An 18,203-nucleotide genomic window follows, 5' to 3' on the forward strand; every position below is an offset into this window, starting at 1 on the left:
ATGCTTGAACAGCACTTGAAAGCTGCAGTAATTCATCCTGCATACTCATAGCTCCACCTTCTACTTGCTTCTGCAGATCCTCTTTCCTTCCCTCTGTTGCATCTCTTACTTTTTTAACTCCCACATGGTGGGTATCCAGCCTTTAGTATGTTAGTGTAGAAATCTCTTGCTTTCCAAATTGTATTAAGGTGATATCGCTCTCCTGCATAGTTCACCACTAATCCGACTGGAACTTCCCATCTGTATTGTATCTGTTGATTTCTAAGTTCATCTGCCAGAAATGCATACTCTTTCTTGGATTTCATTTTAGGTGGTATTTCTTTGAATACTGCCACTTCTTGTCCTGCCACTTGCAGCTTGTTTTTGTAAAAGGCTTGTAAAATCTCATTTCTAATCCTTCTGGTAACAAAGTAGATTACAACATCTCTTGGTAATTTCCTTTGTCTGGCTATCCATGAGTTAACACGATATGTCCGATCAATTTGCCATTCAAGTTCTCCTCTGGACTCTCCTGTAAACTGTGCCAGGGCTTCCACAAAGATCTCTTTCAAGTTTTCTTTGGGATCTTCTTTCAAGCCTCTTATTCTTACAGCAAATTCCATCATCTTATATTGTGTCACTCCAGCTCCAGCTTCTGTTTTATCAATCTTCATCACTCCAGCTTCTGTTTTATCAATCTTAATTTGTGTTTCCTCAGATTTACTGTCCAGAATCTCATTAGCTTGAGCAACCTCTTCAACTCTATCCTCTACATAGTTAACATGCTTTACCAGTCCCTGGAGTGCAACAACTATGTCTTCCCTTATATGTTTATTTCTTGGCTTAATTATGTCCTTCATTTCTTCCATTTGATCTGAGACTCCTTTAAATGCAGATGCAATATCTTCTTTAAATCCTTCTTTAATTTCTTTCATGGCTTCCTGAAACATCTCAAGTGTTAATGTTTGTGCTTGTGGTTGTGGTTGTGATTGAGCTTGTGTATCTGCTGGGGGCAATAAAGCTTGCAGCCTGGCAGTCTGGGCGGGAGAACTTCCCGCACTCCCTTCTTTAGGCAGCCCAGATTTTGTCTGCTTTGAAGCCATTTTAAAATCACACAGACTCAGAATCAGTTCATAAAGCCAGTGAAGAAAATCCAGAAAATCTTTAAATTTTAAATCCCAAAGTCTAAAATACAGAATTAAGTCCAAAAAATTTTGAGCGGGGCTGGTAGCTGAAAGGCGCTAATGAGTTAACAAGTCAGTAAAAACTTTCTTCTTAACTTTCACTTTTGCCTCTTTGTGTTAACAAGCCAGCGCCATCTTCCCCCCCTTTCCACTTCAGCTCCGCTCTTGTAGGCTCGGAAAGAAGCAATATTCAATGGAATTGAGGTATAAATACTTGCAATTATGTAGCCTCCTGTCTCTGTTCTGCCTGCTTCAGTTCTCAATTTGTTTCAATTTCGTAGCAGGGGTGGTCGCGGTGTTTTGCTCTGCCTGGCAGAGGCGTCCCGGCTTTGGAGCTTTCCCCGGCTGCTGGGGAGCTCTCACCTTTCGAGCCCCAGAATTAATTCTAGGGCTCTTAGGGAGCTCTACGCTGCGCCTGGCTGCTCTCTTCCCCCTCTTCTCCTGGGGGGGAAGGTTCTTCGCCACTAGACAGCTGTTTTTTTGCTGTTCTAGCGGCTAACAAAGTCGCGGGGCTGGCGCTCCACAAAGGAGCGTCCACAACGTCCTGCAGAGCCGCCAGAAGATCATTGAGAATATTCATAGACGCATTTGTGACAGATGATCACATAAATCAATCTGATAAGCTGGAAGGTAACAATTCTCAAGCTGACAGAATTGTTTCCATCTTTCAAGGCCAGGAAGACACCTGCTAAATGTTTCTTAGTTTAAAAGAACAAGATGTAGATCTTTGGAATTTAAACCTGGGGCTGACATTTAGAGAGAGCTCGAGCCCTGGGTTCTGCCTAAGCACCTTCCAACAGTTAAGACTTTTTTTTTGTCAGAAATAAAACAATTTATTTAACTGCATTGAGTCTATGAAGCTTTTGCTATATACTGATTCAAGATATAGCAGACCTCAAATTAATCAGGAGATGAAAATTCCACAGGTGAATGAATATCTGATCCTTCTAAACAGATTTTGATCATTGGTTGGGTTTGTGATGTCTGTTTCCTGACACAGACTACCTACACATAAGCAGCTACTGAGCATTTGAAGAAGATAGTTCAATCTTCAAAACAGAAAAAGGCTATAAAAGTCTTAAGCTCTTCAGTTAGTAATTTCCATGTGATATGATAAACACTGGGAAAGCCAAGTCCATTCTCAGCCCAAGCTCCCTTACAGGCTTATTGTTACGCCGGGGGGAGGGGGGATAGATATAAACCCCAAAGGAAAGACTGCATCTGAATCTCACAAAATTGCTTCAGCCAGGAATTGAATAACTTAACTTTTTTTTACTTGCAGTGGCCTTTTTAATGAATATTACGTTTCAAGTGTAACATTTGTATGTCATGACACACTTTTTTATTTCTGCCCCTTGATAAATCAAAGGTAAATATTGTGGACCACTAATTTAAACCATTTTTTGTTTGCCAACAGTTAAGCAATCAAAAGTTAATTTCAGGAGTGATTTAACTCATAAATTCAGCATGTTGTTATGACAACCATCCATCTCAGGGACAGTTTTTCTAGCATTTGATTGGAATCTAAGTTCCTGCAATTGAAATCCTTGTTTTCCTGCTGGTCTAGAATGAGAGGAGAACAAATTGTTACCTCCCAATTCCTTTCAAATAGTTAAAATTCAGATCCTGATTCACTTAACAACCATCTTCCTAACCTAACAATTGCCACAATTCACGTGTCACAACAAATGTGGCAAGAAAGGTTGTAAAATGGGGCAAAATTCCTTTAACAAATGTCTCAATTAGCCACAGAAAGTTTGGGCTCAATTGTGGTCGTAAATCGAGGAACTACCTGTATCTGCTGCTGCTGCTGCAAGATGCAGAACTTTATGAGCATGACTTTCTAGTTGTTTGCAATAAATCTATTTACAATTTAGGATTAGAGTTAGAATTCTAACCCTAATCCTAAATTGTAAATAGAGGTATTCTTTTCAGGATAGAAATGGTAGATCATGCTACTTTATGCTCTGCTCCCTGCTTGTGTAAGGAGCATGGGTTGTGTAAGCCTGGAGCAGGGTGAACCAGGACAGGTATATTTTCTGCTCCTGAGGCTGCTTCTCTCTGTTTTATCCCACCAGAGCTGGCAGCGGTGGAACAGATCAACGTGGCCATCCGTAATGGCCTTTCTGAGAAAACCGTTGTGGAGTTGATGAATTCTGAGGCCCAGCTGCCTCCAGTTTATCCTTTTGCTGCTGAGTTGTACCAGAAAGAACTGGCTACCCTACAGCAACAGAGTCCAGATGTAAGTAAATGGCTCATGTTCTGAAGTTCCCCTGTCAACTGTCCTTAAATGCATAGACAAGCATTGTACGTTTATGGATGGAGGAGGTGTATGTTTTTATCCAAGAGTATCTGGTGTGCCCACATGATGAGAAGCCAACCTGGCTGCAATAGAACAGGAACAGAAACAGAAACAGAAACAGAATTCTTTATTGGCCAAGTATGATTGGACACACAAGGAATTTGTCTTGGTGCATACGCTCTCAGTGTACATAAAAGAAAAGATACATTCGTCAAGAATCATAAGATACAACACTTAATGATAGTCATAGGGAACAAATAAGCAATCAAATCATATTAGGAAACAGTCAATATAAATCATGTATAAATCAAGATTTTTAAGTCTAAGTCTCCCAATGGGCAGCAGAGTGTTTGCTGGCTGCCAGAATAAAAAAAGCCTAGAAACTAGTGGATTGTGATTTCACTGAACTAGGGCTGCATAAAAATCTTGGTTTATGTAGGAAGAACCTGGCTAAAGAGAAATACACACAAAGCCTACAAAAAGGAAAGAAAACAAATACTGTACCTTTACAGGGAGGATACATGGGATGAGGGTGTGGCTAACTGATGAGGATTTATAAATCTGAAATAAATCTATCTTAGTCTCCTTAGTCTTCCAATGGGCAGCAGGGAGCTTGCTGGCTGCTGGAAAAAAAGCCTAGAAACTAGTGGATTGGGATTTCACTGAACTAGGGCTGCATAAAAATCTTGGTTTACATAGGAAGAACCTGGCTAAAGAGAAATACGTATGTATGTATGTATGTATGTATGTATGTATGTATGTATGTATGTATATACTTATAAATTCTAAGTTGCAATAATAAACAGGTGTTCCCAGCAGTCCTGGGAAAGAAGCTGTTCCATTAGTCGTCTGTCCAATGGACCCCTTCATTCTCTGGAGTTGATTCATAGATGGAGTTTTAATTGAAGAAGTTTCTGAGAAAACCATCCTGCATTTGGCTTTGTCTGCCTCTAAGATTTATTTGTCCATAACATATGAGCCAGTTCCAAAATGTTTGATATTTTCTCAGTTTCTTTATTCCCTGTGTCACCTGTGTCACCTGGTAGCCTATTCTGTGAGTTTCTTTCAGAATATTTCTTTTCCCTCAATTTTTAGAGGGAAATGGTTTTAAAACATGAGGATTAGTCACTGGCAGTAGTCAGAGATTTTTTCTTTTTTCTTCCAAACTCCTTCAGGAGTTTGACTTTCTCTGGTATTTACTCTCCACCCAGGCTGTCTGCAGGAGGAGATGGTCTTTTGGGGTTTTAAATCCAGAGCCCATATTAGGCGGGAAGGTTGAGATGGCAGATGGGGAGCTAGTGGACTTCCTGTCTCGGGTCAAAAGCTTTTACTGTTAAGCTCTTGAAAGGGGTGGAGGTTCAGACAAATCCTCCCTGCAGGAAGGTGAGACTTCTTAAGGCTGCGGACACTTTGGCAGTAGCAGTTTAGCCATTTAATAAGCAGATGGAAAAAAGAAGCCTCAGTGGTTGGCTGTCTGCATTTCCAGGGACTCCTGCAAAAGTCTCTTCCTGAGGCCTTGAGACGTGGTCAACCAGGGAGCACACTTATTACTGCAGTAGTTGGCGTGCTGGAGACACACCTTCCCCCTCCACTCAATGTGGCCAAAATCGTTGGGTGTGGGGAGAGGCTTCAACATCCCTTCCCAGTAATTGAATTTTCTGCCCTCACTCTCCTCCCACCTCTTTCATTCTCACTTTCACTGTTGGAGGTGGGAACAAAAGGTAGCTGCAAACCCCCAAAGCCTGCAGACTCCCCAGAGCAAGCATGGGCAAGAATGAACTCTTGACTGTAATCCAGGCACAGCTGCCATTATGGACAGCTGATGGTCACTGAGCAGCAGGAGAATGGGGCAGAAGCCAGGAACCCTACTTCAGATTCAGTGTGCTTCCCCCCCTCCCCCCGAGTAATGAAGTTTTAGCTTTCCTTTTCTGGTAATTGCACACGGCCTGCCCTCTGGGAGAATTCTGTAGCTGCTCCTGGGGAGACACCTCTGAGATTCTGCTACCAGCCCCTGTTCTGAGAAGGGCCCCGGCCAGGCTGGAGGGGCTAAGGATTTCTTAGCAGGAAGCTCATGCCAGTTGGGAGGAGAAAGGAGGGAAGAGTGGTCTGCAGCACAGCTTTCAAGGGCTGTAGATGTGTCAGAATTGTCCACTTAGTGTTTTTTCTCCCCATTTCTTCTCTCATAAAAAAGGGAACTAAAATTAACGAAAGAGTTGTTGAACCAATCTAATGTGAGAGATAATTCTGTTTACTAAACTGTAACGGCAAAGAAGAGTTTGAGGGGTTTTTTAAGTGGGTTTTTTAGTGGGTTTTTAACAAAAATTTTAAGGGGTTCGGGGGGGATTAGGGTGGGTTCTGGGGGAAATCCACCGGGTTCAAGACCAGCCTTAGCGAAGGGCTGCGACATTAGGGACGTAGAACCGGAGGTCGGGGAGGGGGTGGGAGTTCGATTTGAAGAGGGCTGTTCCATCAACACAGTGAGTGGGAGGGGCAGATATGGCGGAAGCTGGGGACCATATCATGTTCGGGGAATGCGCACTCGCTATCTTAGAGCGATTGCACACTCCGGTCCCCAATGCTTTTCTTGTTCCCCAGGTTGTCCAGATTCTCAGGGCCAGAGCCTCCGGCTGATGTTATGCAACGCCAGGTCCGTTGTTAATAAAGCCCCCCTCATCCACGATCTTATTCAGGAGGGGGAGGCGGACCTGGCGGGCATTACGGAGACCTGGTTGGGCCAGGAGGGGGGAGTCCCCCTCGTGGATATATGCCCACCAGGCTTCCGTGCATTTCATCAGCCGAGGGCTCAGGGTAGGGGCGGGGGGGGTGGCGGTTATTATAAAGGAAGGTCTGGATCCAAGGGAGACCACTGTTCCACAGATAGCCGGATGTGAGTCCCTCTTTGTGAAGTGGGGTCGTGGAGTACAGATGGGCTTGTTGGTCACGTACCTGGCTCCCTGCCACGTGGCAACGGCCCTGCCCGAGCTGCTTAACGTTATAGCCGAGGTGACGGTGGACACCCCCAGACTTGTCATCATGGGGGATTTCAACCTGCCATCTGTCGGTGAAACGTCTGAAGTGGCTCGAGAGTTCATGGCTTCCATGACGGCCATGGACCTTACTCAGTTAATTCATGACCCCACTCACACAGGGGGACACACTCTGGACTTAGTTTTTGTCTCTGGTCAGTGGTTGAGTGGCCTTGATATAGGGGATATAGCCATCGAACCCTTGTCATGGACTGACCACTCGCTCCTTCGACTGGACTTTCTAACCGCTGCACCCTGCCGCAGGGAGGCGGGACTGACCAGGTGGTTCCGCCCCAGGCGCCTGATGGACCCTGATAGGTTCCAGATGGAGCTTGGGCCATTTCCTGAGATTCTGGCTCATGACTCGGCTGAGGACCTGGTGGCCGCCTGGGATAGTGCGGCTGCCGGGGCCTTGGACCGAGTCGTGCCTTTGCGGCCTCTGACCCGGCACCGAACTCACCTGGCTCCTTGGTTCTCTGAGGAGCTTAGGGAGATGAAGCGCCGGAAAAGACGCCTGGAGAGTAGTTGGAGGACCAGCCGCTCCGAATCTGACCGAACACTGGTGAGGTCTCATATTAAGACCTACCTAGTGGCGATAAAAGCGGCGAAAACTAGCTATTTTGCCGCTCTTATCGCGTCATCAGATAATCGCCCGGCCACCCTGTTTAGGGTGACCCGCTCCCTCCTCCATCTGGAGGTGCGGGATGACCCCTTGCAGGGTCGAGCTGAGGATTTTGTGCAGTATCTGTATGACAAAATCACTCAGATTCGGGAAGGGCTGGCCTCTGACTGGGTATGTCCGGACGGGATGACTGAGGCAGGTCTTGAGAGCGTTATCTGGGGGGAGTTTGATCCTGTGGCTCCCGAGGACATGGACAGGGTCCTGGGATGGCTGAACGCGACCACATGTTTATTGGACCCGTGTCCCTCCTGGCTGGTACTGGCTTCCCGGGAGGTGACACGAGGCTGGCTCCAGAAGATTGTTAACGCTTCTTTGAGTGAGGGGGTCCTGCCGGCCGCTTTGAAAGAAGCGGTTGTGAGGCCCCTCCTCAAGAAGCCCTCTCTGGATCCGGCTGTTTTGGCTAACTATCGTCCAGTCTCCAACCTTCGCTTCGTTGCGAAGGTTGTTGAGAGTGTGGTGGCGCAACAGCTTCCCTGGTACCTGGATGAAGCTGTCTATCTAGACCCGCTCCAGTCCGGCTTCCGGCCTGGGCACAGCACGGAAACTGCATTGGTCGCATTGGTGGATGATCTCTGGAGGGCCCGGGATAGGGGTTGCTCCTCTATCCTGGTCCTGTTAGACCTCTCAGCGGCTTTTGATACCATCGACCATGGTATCATGTTGCACCGGTTGGCGGGGTTGGGGGTGGGAGGCACCGTTCTGCGGTGGTTCTCCTCCTACCTCTCTGACCGGTCGCAATCTGTGTTGACAGGGGGGCAGCGGTCGACCCCGAGGCACCTTGCTTGTGGGGTGCCACAAGGGTCGGTCCTCTCGCCCCTTCTGTTCAACATTTATGTAAAGCCGCTGGGTGAGATCATCCGTGGCTTCGGGGTGGAGTTCCATCAGTACGCTGATGACACCCAGCTGTACATCTCCACCCCAGGCCACCCCAACGATGCCCTTGAAGTGATGTCCCAGTGCCTGGAGGCCGTGCGGGCCTAGATGGGGAGAAACAGGCTCCGACTCAACCCCTCCAAGACCGAGTGGCTGTGGCTTCTGGCGTCCCGATATAGCCAGCTGATGCCATCGCTGGCTATTGGGGGTGAATCACTCGCCCCCACGGAGAGGGCTCGTAACTTGGGCGTCCTCCTGGACGCACGGCTGTCTTTAGAAGATCATTTGGCGGCCGTGGCCAGGGGGGCTTTCTATCAGGTTCGCCTGATACGCCAGTTGCGCCCCTTTCTAGATCGGGACTCCCTACGCACAGTCACTCAGGCACTCGTCACTTCCCGCCTGGACTACTGCAACGCTCTCTACATGGGGCTCCCCCTGGGGTGCACCCGGAGGCTCCAGCTGGTCCAGAACGCGGCCGCGCGGGGGATTATGGGGGCGACGAGGCGCTCCCATGTGACACCTCTCCTGCGCGAGCTGCACTGGCTCCCGGTGGTCTTCCGGGTGCGCTTCAAGGTGTTGGTGACCACCTTTAAAGCGCTCCATGGCTTAGGGGCGGGGTACTTACGAGACCGCCTTCTGCCACCAATAGCCTCCCACCGGCCAGTACGCTCACACAGAGTGGGCCTCCTCAGGGTGCCGTCCGCCAGACAATGTCGGCTGGCAACCCCCAGGGGGAGAGCCTTCTCTGTGGTGGCGCCCACCCTCTGGAACAACCTCCCCCCAGAGTTACGTACAATAACAGACCTCCGGATTTTTCGTCGGGCCCTGAAAACCCATTTATTTCAACTAGCTGGGCTGGCTTGAGTCAAATTTTAAATTGATTTTAAATTGGAACAGTTTTAATTACGGCCAAGATATTTAATTATTTTAATCAGTTTTTAGATTTTGTATGTTTTGTATGTATGTCTTGTTTTTACTTTGGCTGTTCACCGCCCTGAGTCCTATATTGGAGAAGGGCGGTATAGAAATTTAAACAAATAAAATAAATAAATAAATAAACAAGGATGGCCCTCATATGTCCTCTCTGTTTTCAGGGTAAACTCACACACCCAGAGCTGTCAGTGGCTGTGGAAATGCTCTCCTCGGTGGCCCTGATCAACCGAGCCCTAGACTCGGGGGACAAGAGCATGGTTTGGAAGCAGCTGAGCAGTTCTGTGATAGGCCTAACCAATGTGGAGGATGAAAACTCACAGAGGTCAGTTCCTGCTGGGTGACCGTATTATCACCCCGGAGAGGGTCATTTGTAGACTGTAGGAGTAGTGGTCCTAGTAAGAGAAAGAGTTATAGGAGTGGACGGGAGCAGAGTCTCGCTATAGACAGGAACCATCTAGTGCTGCTGAAGAGAGCCACGGAAGGGGCCCTGGAGCAGGAGACTTCCAGAAGCCAGCAGGAGCCCAGCAGGTGCAGAAGAGGCCGGAGGGAAGCCCGGAGGGGCAGCCAGGAAACATTAGAAAGAGGCTAAGAGGGTCTCTTCCCTGACTCCCAGAAGGATGGAAGGGCGGCCATGGTCTCTTATGGGAGCCCCTCACGCTAAAGCAGACTTTGAGCCCTCCTGTGGAGTCTGGGTTCTGCTTGGATTACTTTGGGAGGCCGACAGCTGCAAAGTCTGGGAGATCCGTTGCTGGTATGAAAAATGTAAAATGGAATAATGATCCATAAGAGAGACAAAGGCAAGCAGCATTAGGCTTTTTAAAAATATGTTTATCTACATATGATGTCATGTGGGTTTATGGTAATTTACCAAAAATGAGCATAAAATTCTTACCCAACCCTAACCCATGATTAGTTCAATGCTTAAAATCATATTTAATAAAAGCCACAGAGAAAAACCTCCACCTTGTCTTCTTTTCAAAATGGATGGCTCATACTGTCAGAACATTGCCCTCTGCCCTCCCTCTTCTGATCTCATATCTCAGCATCCAAATTGGGAACCGGCCTGGGACCAGTTCTGTTTCAAGTGCACAATCCTGCTAGTACTCATGCTCCACGCTGTAAAGGGATTTCTACAGTGGTGGGATTCAATATTTTTAACAACCGGTTCTGTGGGTGTGGCTTAGTTGGGGGTGTGGCTTGGTGGTCATGTGACTGGGTGGGCATGGCTAGCTGGTCATGTGACTGGGTGGGCGTGGCTATGTGCATAGGGACTACTCAGAGGACTGAAAAAAGTCATTTCTGACTGGTCCTTGCACTTATGACCATCCTCACATTTATGCCCATTGCGGCATTCTTAACAACCGTGTCAGTCATTTCACCACTACTTCTCTTCACCATGGTGACAAGATAGGGCGCAAAACATAAAATGTGAGTACAGTCGTAAGTGCGAGGACTGGTCAAAAGTGTGAGGACCAGTCAAAAATAACTTTTTCAGCCCTCTGATTAATCCATATGCACAAAAGGATACAGCAATAGAGAGGGATGAAGGAAGGAGAAGAGAGATGGAAGAAAGAAGGAGAGACAGGGAAGGAAGAGAAGGGAAATTAGAGTAAGAGTGAGGGAGGAAGAGAGGAGGAGAAGAAGAGGGGGGGAAGAGAAAGTAAGAAGGAAAGAAAAGAGAGAGGTGGTAGGTTTGAGGAGAAAGATTGCTGTACAGTAAAAAAGATGAAATGGAAGAAAGGCAACCCCAAACAAATATAAAGATAAAGAATGAATTGTTAAACTTTAAAGAATAAAAGAGAATAAATATGAATAAATAGCAGTAATTAGAAACACACACACAAACATACAATGTATTTTCTTTGAACAGAGTATTGGCCAGTTCATAAATTTAAACTGTGTTTAGTCATTTCAATTAAATTTACAATTATTTCCTTTTTGCCATATTTATTCCTTATCTATTTTTTTTAAAAAAAAACAATATTACCCTTCATCCTCATCTCTAATCTTAATCAAATTCAATTTTTCCCTTCTATATTATACCCCTTCTCATTGTCATCTATTTTTATATCCATCCTCACATTGGTAAATTATGTAATATTACAGTTGTTTAATATAAATTCAACATTTTAATATAAATCAATTAGTTATATAACTATCTTTTTTGTATATTAATCAATATGAACATGAATATTCCAATTATTTCCATGCAATCCAATTTCTTACAAATCAATTAATTATATTTACCAATAATAATAAACCAAATAATTTCCCCCATATATTCCTCCAAACCACAATTTAACCATTTCTGCTTTCAACACAATATACAATTAATAGTATCTCAATTATTACAATTCCCTATTTAAATAGAGCTTTTTTTCTTTTGTGTTTTAAAATCTTGAACTCTCCTCTTTTTCCCTAAAGAGGAACTACCTCTTTAGGGAAAACTACCTTTCCACTAAAAGTAGTTTGCACTTATCTTTTTTGGTGAGGAAAAAGAAAAGAAATCTGCCTGCCTAATTTTCCAACGTTGCAGCAACATTAAAGCAGGCTTTTACTTTCAGTTTCGTTTTTCAGCATAGATAGGGGGAAAAAAATCTGCACTCTTTGCAAGCAAGCAGCAGAGCCCTGAGCAAAATAGTTGAGAGCAAATCATCTGAGAGTCGGGAGGCTGATAGAATCAAGGGCTAATTAGCCTATGCTGAAGCTCCGCGGGCCAATAAAATTACAAAAAAACACCAAACCGTTTGTTAAATTGCTGGCTCGCCGGCCCCTTGCCCACCACTATTTATTGGCAATAAATAGTGGTACGGAGGGGCGGGGCAAGGGGCGGGGTGAGCCAGCAATTTAACAAAGGGTTCGGCCGAACCCACCACTGGATTTCTAGCATAAAACTAGTTATGCTTTGAATTGGAAAGCAGCTGATAACTTCCATCTTCCTCCTGGGGCATATTCTGCACCAACTTCCACTCCTGAGTAGTCTTCAAAGGCAGCCCCATGTAGAGCACATTGGAGTAATTGATTAAGGGAGGGGATGAGGACATGGGTAACTGTCACCAAGGCCTCATGTTCCGTAGCGCTCCATCTTTGTGCCTACTGCAGTTCTAACTACTGCATTGTTCTTCCATTGGCTGTCCAAACTTGCCTTGGGTGGTTGGGGCTGATCTGGGAGCCTCCAAACGGCTGCAATCCAACCCTGTGCAGCCCAACTGCTGTTTACGGTCTCAGCCAAACATCCCAGCTTGCCCTGCCATACCTTTTTCCCACCATGTTTCAGCCTTTGCGTTGGCAACTCTCTTCAGATTTTGACGTGAGAGGAATAATCATGAAGGTCAATCTTCTGTTAACGCACCTGTCCAGTTAATGCCTCAGCCTCCAACTATGGCTGCCTAAGCTGTGGTTTCTAACTGGCCCTCCTGGCTATAACTGGCCTCTGGCTTCCCTCAGATCAGTTGGTTCACCAATGCCTTTTTCTCCCTCTTCTCTTCCTCTGGGAGTCTTCCCGACTCCAGTTCCTCCACATAAGAACCTTCTTATTCTCACCATCCATATCCATTCAGACATCCTAAATATTCATTTGCCAAATGATGGTCAATGTAAGACCCTCCTCAGTCCGATTCCTTGATGTTTCCCTAGGTGTTTTGAGAATACTGAGTTATTTGGGGCAATCCACATTCCTTCTCAGGGTTCAGGGCCTTGAGCTCTGTACAAACTGATTCTGAGTTTCTCTGTTCTTCATCAAGCTGTCATTTCCCTCCTCCTTGTTTCCGATCACAAACTGACACAAGCTTACTCTCCATTTGTTCATCCCTCCCATTCCCCCTCCTCCCCAGCCTTTGATGGCAGGATGCCCACGAGGCGCCAAGGTGAAGATGGTTAGTCTGACAGTCAGGAATGTCAAGTTGGTTGGAAGCAATTTAGGGGGAAAAGTTGTCTGGTGATAAAAGATAGCAATGGGGGAAGATAGTAACACACTAGCGGCAGTACTTTTGGACACTTTTGCTCTTTTTGTTACTGAGAGCCAGTCCAAAGGCTGACGTGCCCTTTTCCTATTGCACAATATCATGAAGTTGCACCCCTGGAATTTGGGTGGTTGTTGTTGAGTTTTGGCATTGAGATCATAGGGGTATTAGCAGCAAGAGATTTAAAGCTGTATGTTACTCCTGGACTAGGAAGGTAAACATCCTTTTCCCAGGCATAACTATTTTGGGGTTGAGTGTTTGTATTGTCTTTTCATATTTTCAATTGTGCTTGAAGTCTCATCTTGTATTTTGGTTTAAACAGGTACATTGATGAGTTGTTCAAGCTGAAGGCTCAGATGCAGAGTGAGGGAACTGAGTTCCTGACATGGAATGACATCCAGTCATGTATTGACCATGTGAATATTGTGGTACATGAAGAACATGAGAGTAAGTGTCCATTCACTCAAATTAGGGAAAGGTGGGGAGAGTTGGGCTTCCACTGAGTTTCCTAGCTTGTAGCTTCCAGGAATGGCAACCTTGTCATAAAGACATCAGCTGTAATAACTGGAGAACCACCCTTGAATGCATCTTCCCAATATAGGTTCCCCTATAAAATCCAGCAGGGATCTTCTTGAGTGGCTTTAGAAAGTGGACTCTCTAAGTCTGTTTTTCGTTTTTCTTAAGATGGTTTTTCATCCAGCTTTATGATATTGGCGTTTGGAAGTTAAGATTCTGTGGCTGTATGCCCAGTTACAGTACTTTGCTTTTTAAGAAGGAATATATCCCTTAGCAAGCTGTAGCACATTTTTGTTGTGTTTCTGCAGCATGCGAAGCCATAAATCGGGTTTTTTAGTTAAGTGTCATGCTAAACACAGCTACTGTATAATATTTATAAAATGGTTAGCGGCTTAATGTTGTGTATCGTAACTACAGTTACATTTAACAAAAATACAATATGTGTTATACAATGCTGCCTGTGAATCCTCCTGTGTGCCCAGATTTTGCAGTTGTTTGCAAAAGTGTGGCCCAGTTGGGGACATGTTGGATACAGAGAGGCAGCCTTTTTTTGCTTATGAGAAATTAGCTTTTGCTGTGTTTGGAGAAACCGATTGACCAGATTATCCTGAGTGGCCACCCTGTTCCTGATTCATGATTATTCTCCTCCAGATCATGATGTTCATTTATTTTATTTTATTTTATTTTATTTTATTTTATTTTATTTTATTATTTTATTTTATTTTATTTTATTTTATTTTATTTTATTTTATTTTATTTTATTTATTTTATTTTATTTTATTTTATTTTATTTTATTTTATTATTTTATTTTATTTTATTTTATTTTATTTATTTATTTATTTATTTATTTATTTTCAATTTATATACCGCCCTTCTCCCTGAGGACCCAGGGCGGTGCACAGCCAGAATTAACATGAAATACAAATATTAAAAACAATTAAAATCTATATAAATTTGGCCCAAGAATTTAAAAAACCACAAACCAATTAAACATTTAAAAAATTTAAAAAATTTCTTCCTAAGCCAGCCCGGCTTGCTGGAAAAAGTGGGTTTTAAGGGCACGGCGGAAGGCACTGAGGTCTTGGATTCTCCTTATTTCTGGGGGCAACTGATTCCAGAGGGTAGGTGCCCCCACAGAGAAGGCTCTCCCCCTGGGGGTCACCAGCCTACGTTGTTTGGCTGATGGCACTCTGAGGAGGCCCTCTCTGTGGGAGCGCACAGGTCGCTGGGAGGTCGTCGGTAGCAGCAGGCGGTCTCGAAGATAGCTAGGCCCTATGCCATGGAGCGCTTTAAAGGTGATAACCAACACCTTGAAGCGCACCCGGAAGACCACTGGGAGCCAGTGCAGCTCGCGCAGGAGCGATGTTACATGGGAGCGCCATGCTGCTCCCATCACTACCCGCGCTGCTGCGTTCTGGACCAGCTGGAGCCTCCGGGTGCCCCTCAAGGGGAGCCCCATGTAGAGAGCATTGCAGTAGTCAATTGATTGACTACATTGGTATCATTTGATACCAATGCAGTTCATTGCCATCAAAACAGGGTTAGCACTGATCAATTGTTGGTGTCCAAAATTTCAGACAAGACTACATCTCCATTCCAAACTGAATCAACAGAGCAATAGAACACGATTTGGCCACAATCGCTCCTTCTCTCTTTAGCTGTAAATTAGGAAGATTGATGCAAAAGGTATCCTGTCAGTGGAGAGATTGTTTACATTTCTCTTCGCCCATGGCAAAATAGTGGACCTTTCCTTTCAATTCCTAAGCCCTTGCTCTTTTGCAGCTTGCTTCTATGTGAATCATGCTCATAGTGTCAGGGTTCCAAGTAACACCCCCAACGAAATCAAACTCCAAGGCTTGAGGTTCCTCAAAGCTAATTTTTATTAGAGATGTCATATTGGCACATCTGGGAAAACCCGAATCTGAGAGCTTCCAGGTTTTCCTCACCCAAAAGAAAGTTCAAGTCCTTGCCTTTCACCCACATGTCCATCACATGAACCAATCAGGTACCCTCCTGAACAGAAGATACTTCCTCATTCTTCTCAGCACAGCTGCAGGGCCCCACGACCTTGACTTTCTAGAAAGAATGTTATTTTGACTACATATCATCTTCACTCCATACAATCCCCCCTTCCATTTTCCCACAGTAAAATTTGTGGCAGGCCTGAAGGCTCAAAGGTGAAAAGATGGCTTCCAGGTCTGACACATAGTATGAGGAACAAAGGAAGAGTCTATAGTTATCCAGGTCACAGTTGTCCCAAAGGTGCTTTTTCAGGAGGCAACTGGACTTTCTGTTTTTTTTCTTTGAAGACATTTTTCTTCTCATCCAAGAAGCTTCTTCAGCTCTGCCTGGATGGTGGGGAATGGAGGGATTTATATTTCTTGCAGACAGCTGGTTATTTGCATCCTTTTAGAGGGTCACTGAAGCACTTGGAGGTTTATCTGGGTCCTCAGGGTCACCGGAGTAGTGCTAATGGTTCCTGTAGTCTGCAATTTTTCTGGAAATCCAGAAAACAACAAGGGAGATAGAAATATGTCAAAATAGGCAAGGAATTAGTACCTTTTTTTATTTTTATTTTTTTTAATTTGATTTTATATGCCGCCCTTCTTTGGAGACTCAGGGCGGCTTACAATGCGCTAAGCAATAGCCTTCATTCTTTTGTATATTTATACAAAGTCAGCTTATTGCCCCCACAACTGGGTCCTCAATTTACCTACCTTAGAAAGGATGGAAGGCTGAGTCAACCTTGAGCCTTGGCGAGATTCGAACCCTGCAGTAATTGCAGGCAGCTGGTCTTAATAACCAGCTTAATAACAGGGTGCCTTAGACCAACCTTTTCACCGTGGATGTGGTGAAATAACTGGATTAGAAGATTTACACCCCAGGGTTCTAAAGGAGCTGACAGATGTAGTCTTGGAGCCACCGAATGTAATCTTTCAAAGCTCCTGTAACACAGAGGACTGAAAAGAGGTGATGTATCAATGTATAATAAGAGAAAAAATGAATCCAGGAAATTATAGCCCAATCAGCTTGACATCAGTTAAAATCCTGGAAAAGAGCATTAAGTGGCAGATTTGTGAGCACCTAGAAATGAAGCCCACCCTGGATCCAGACTCCCTTAATAACTATCGTCCAGTCTCTAACCTTCGCTTTATAGTGAAGGTTGTTGAGTCCGTGGTGGCACAGCAGCTCCCGCAGTTCCTGGAGGAAGCTGACTACCTAGACCCGTACCAATCAGGTTTCAGGCGCGGTTACAGCACGGAAACGGCATTGGTTGCCCTAGTAAATGATCTCTGGTGGGCTAGGGATGGGGGTTGCTCCTCCATCCTGGTCCTTCTTGACCTCTCGGCGGCTTACAATACCATCAACCATGGTATCTTACTGCAGCGACTCGGGGAGTTGGGGGTGGGAGGCACCGTTTTACGGTGGTTCTCCTCCTACCTCTCGGGCCGCTCGCAGTTTATGTGGACGGGGGGAGAGAGATCCACCCCGAAGCCCCTCACTTGTGGGGTGCCTCAAGGGTCGATTCTCTCCCCTCTGCTCTTGAACATCTACATGAAGCTGCTGGGTGAGATCTTTCGGGGTGAGGTATCATCAATATGCTGATGATGACACTCAGCTTTACATCTCCACCCCAGATCACCCTGGGGATGCCCTTTCTGTGATGTCCCGCTGCCTGGAAGCAGTGTGGGCCTGGATGGGAAGAAACAGACTCACACTCAACCCATCCAAGACTGAGTGGCTGTGGATACCAGCATCTCTTGATCTAGTGGCCCCGTCACTAGTGATGGGAGGGGAGATCCTTGCTCCCTCAAAAAGTCTCCGCAGTCTGGGGGTCCTCCTGGATTCACGACTATCCCTAGAAGATCATTTGACGGCCATGACCAGGGGGGCCTTCGCACAGGTACGCCTTGTGCGCCAGTTGCGCCCTTTCTTAGATCGGGATGCCCTTGCCACGCACTCATGCCCTTGTTACGTCTCGGTTGGACTACTGTAACTACATGGGGCTGCCCTTGGGATGCACCCGGAGACTACAGTTAGTCCAGAATGCGGCCGCGTGGGTTGTTACGGGGGCTTCTCGGTACTCCCGTGTGACACCTCTCCTGTGCGAGCTGCACTGGCTGCCGGTGGCTCTCCGGGTTCGTTTCAAGGTGCTGGTGCTCACCTATAAAGCCCTACATGGCTTAGGCCCAGAGTATCTGCAGGATCATCTCCTGCCTTCCTCCCACCGTCCGGTGCCCTCACACAGAGCGGGCCTCCTCAGGGTGCCATCAGCCAGACAATGTCAGCTGGCAGCCCCCAGGGGGAGAGCGTTCTCTGTGGGAGCACCATCCCTCTGGAATGGGCTGCCCACCGGCCTCAGGACAGCCCCAGACCTCTCCTTCCGCCGTGAATTGAAGACGTGGCTTTTTCACCAAATGGGCTGAATCCGTAGGGTTGACTTCAAATAATTTTAATAATTTTAATTGATTTTAATTTAATTTTAAACTGATTTTAATTGTTTATGTTATTCCTTTTTTTATCTTTGTAAGTTGCCCTGAGTCCTACGGGAGAAGGGTGGCATATAAATTACATAAATAAAACAAACAAACAAACAAACAAACAAATAAATAAAACAACTAGAAGCCTGCATGGGTTTGTTAAAAACAGATAATACAGACAAACCTTATATCCTTATTTGATAAGATAACAGAATTAGTGGACCAACAAAATGCTGTGGACACAGTATACTTGGACTTCTGTAA

At 45.6% G+C, this 18,203-nt stretch overlaps 1 protein-coding gene across 1 annotated transcript in view; it reads left to right on the forward strand.

Moving 5' to 3' along the window:
• Positions 1–18,203, forward strand: part of IQGAP1 (IQ motif containing GTPase activating protein 1) — a 156,555-nt gene that overhangs the window by 65,300 nt on the left and 73,052 nt on the right. The window contains 3 exon segments of the mRNA XM_070953762.1: positions 3,242–3,405; positions 9,141–9,301; positions 13,264–13,388. Of these exon segments, the coding sequence (XP_070809863.1) occupies positions 3,242–3,405; positions 9,141–9,301; positions 13,264–13,388 (450 nt within the window).

The sequence above is a fragment of the Pituophis catenifer genome, unplaced genomic scaffold (assembly GCF_029215685.1).
Source record: "Pituophis catenifer annectens isolate HBS135680 unplaced genomic scaffold, rPitCat1.0.hap2 SCAF_14, whole genome shotgun sequence".
Taxonomy (NCBI): domain Eukaryota; kingdom Metazoa; phylum Chordata; class Lepidosauria; order Squamata; family Colubridae; genus Pituophis; species Pituophis catenifer.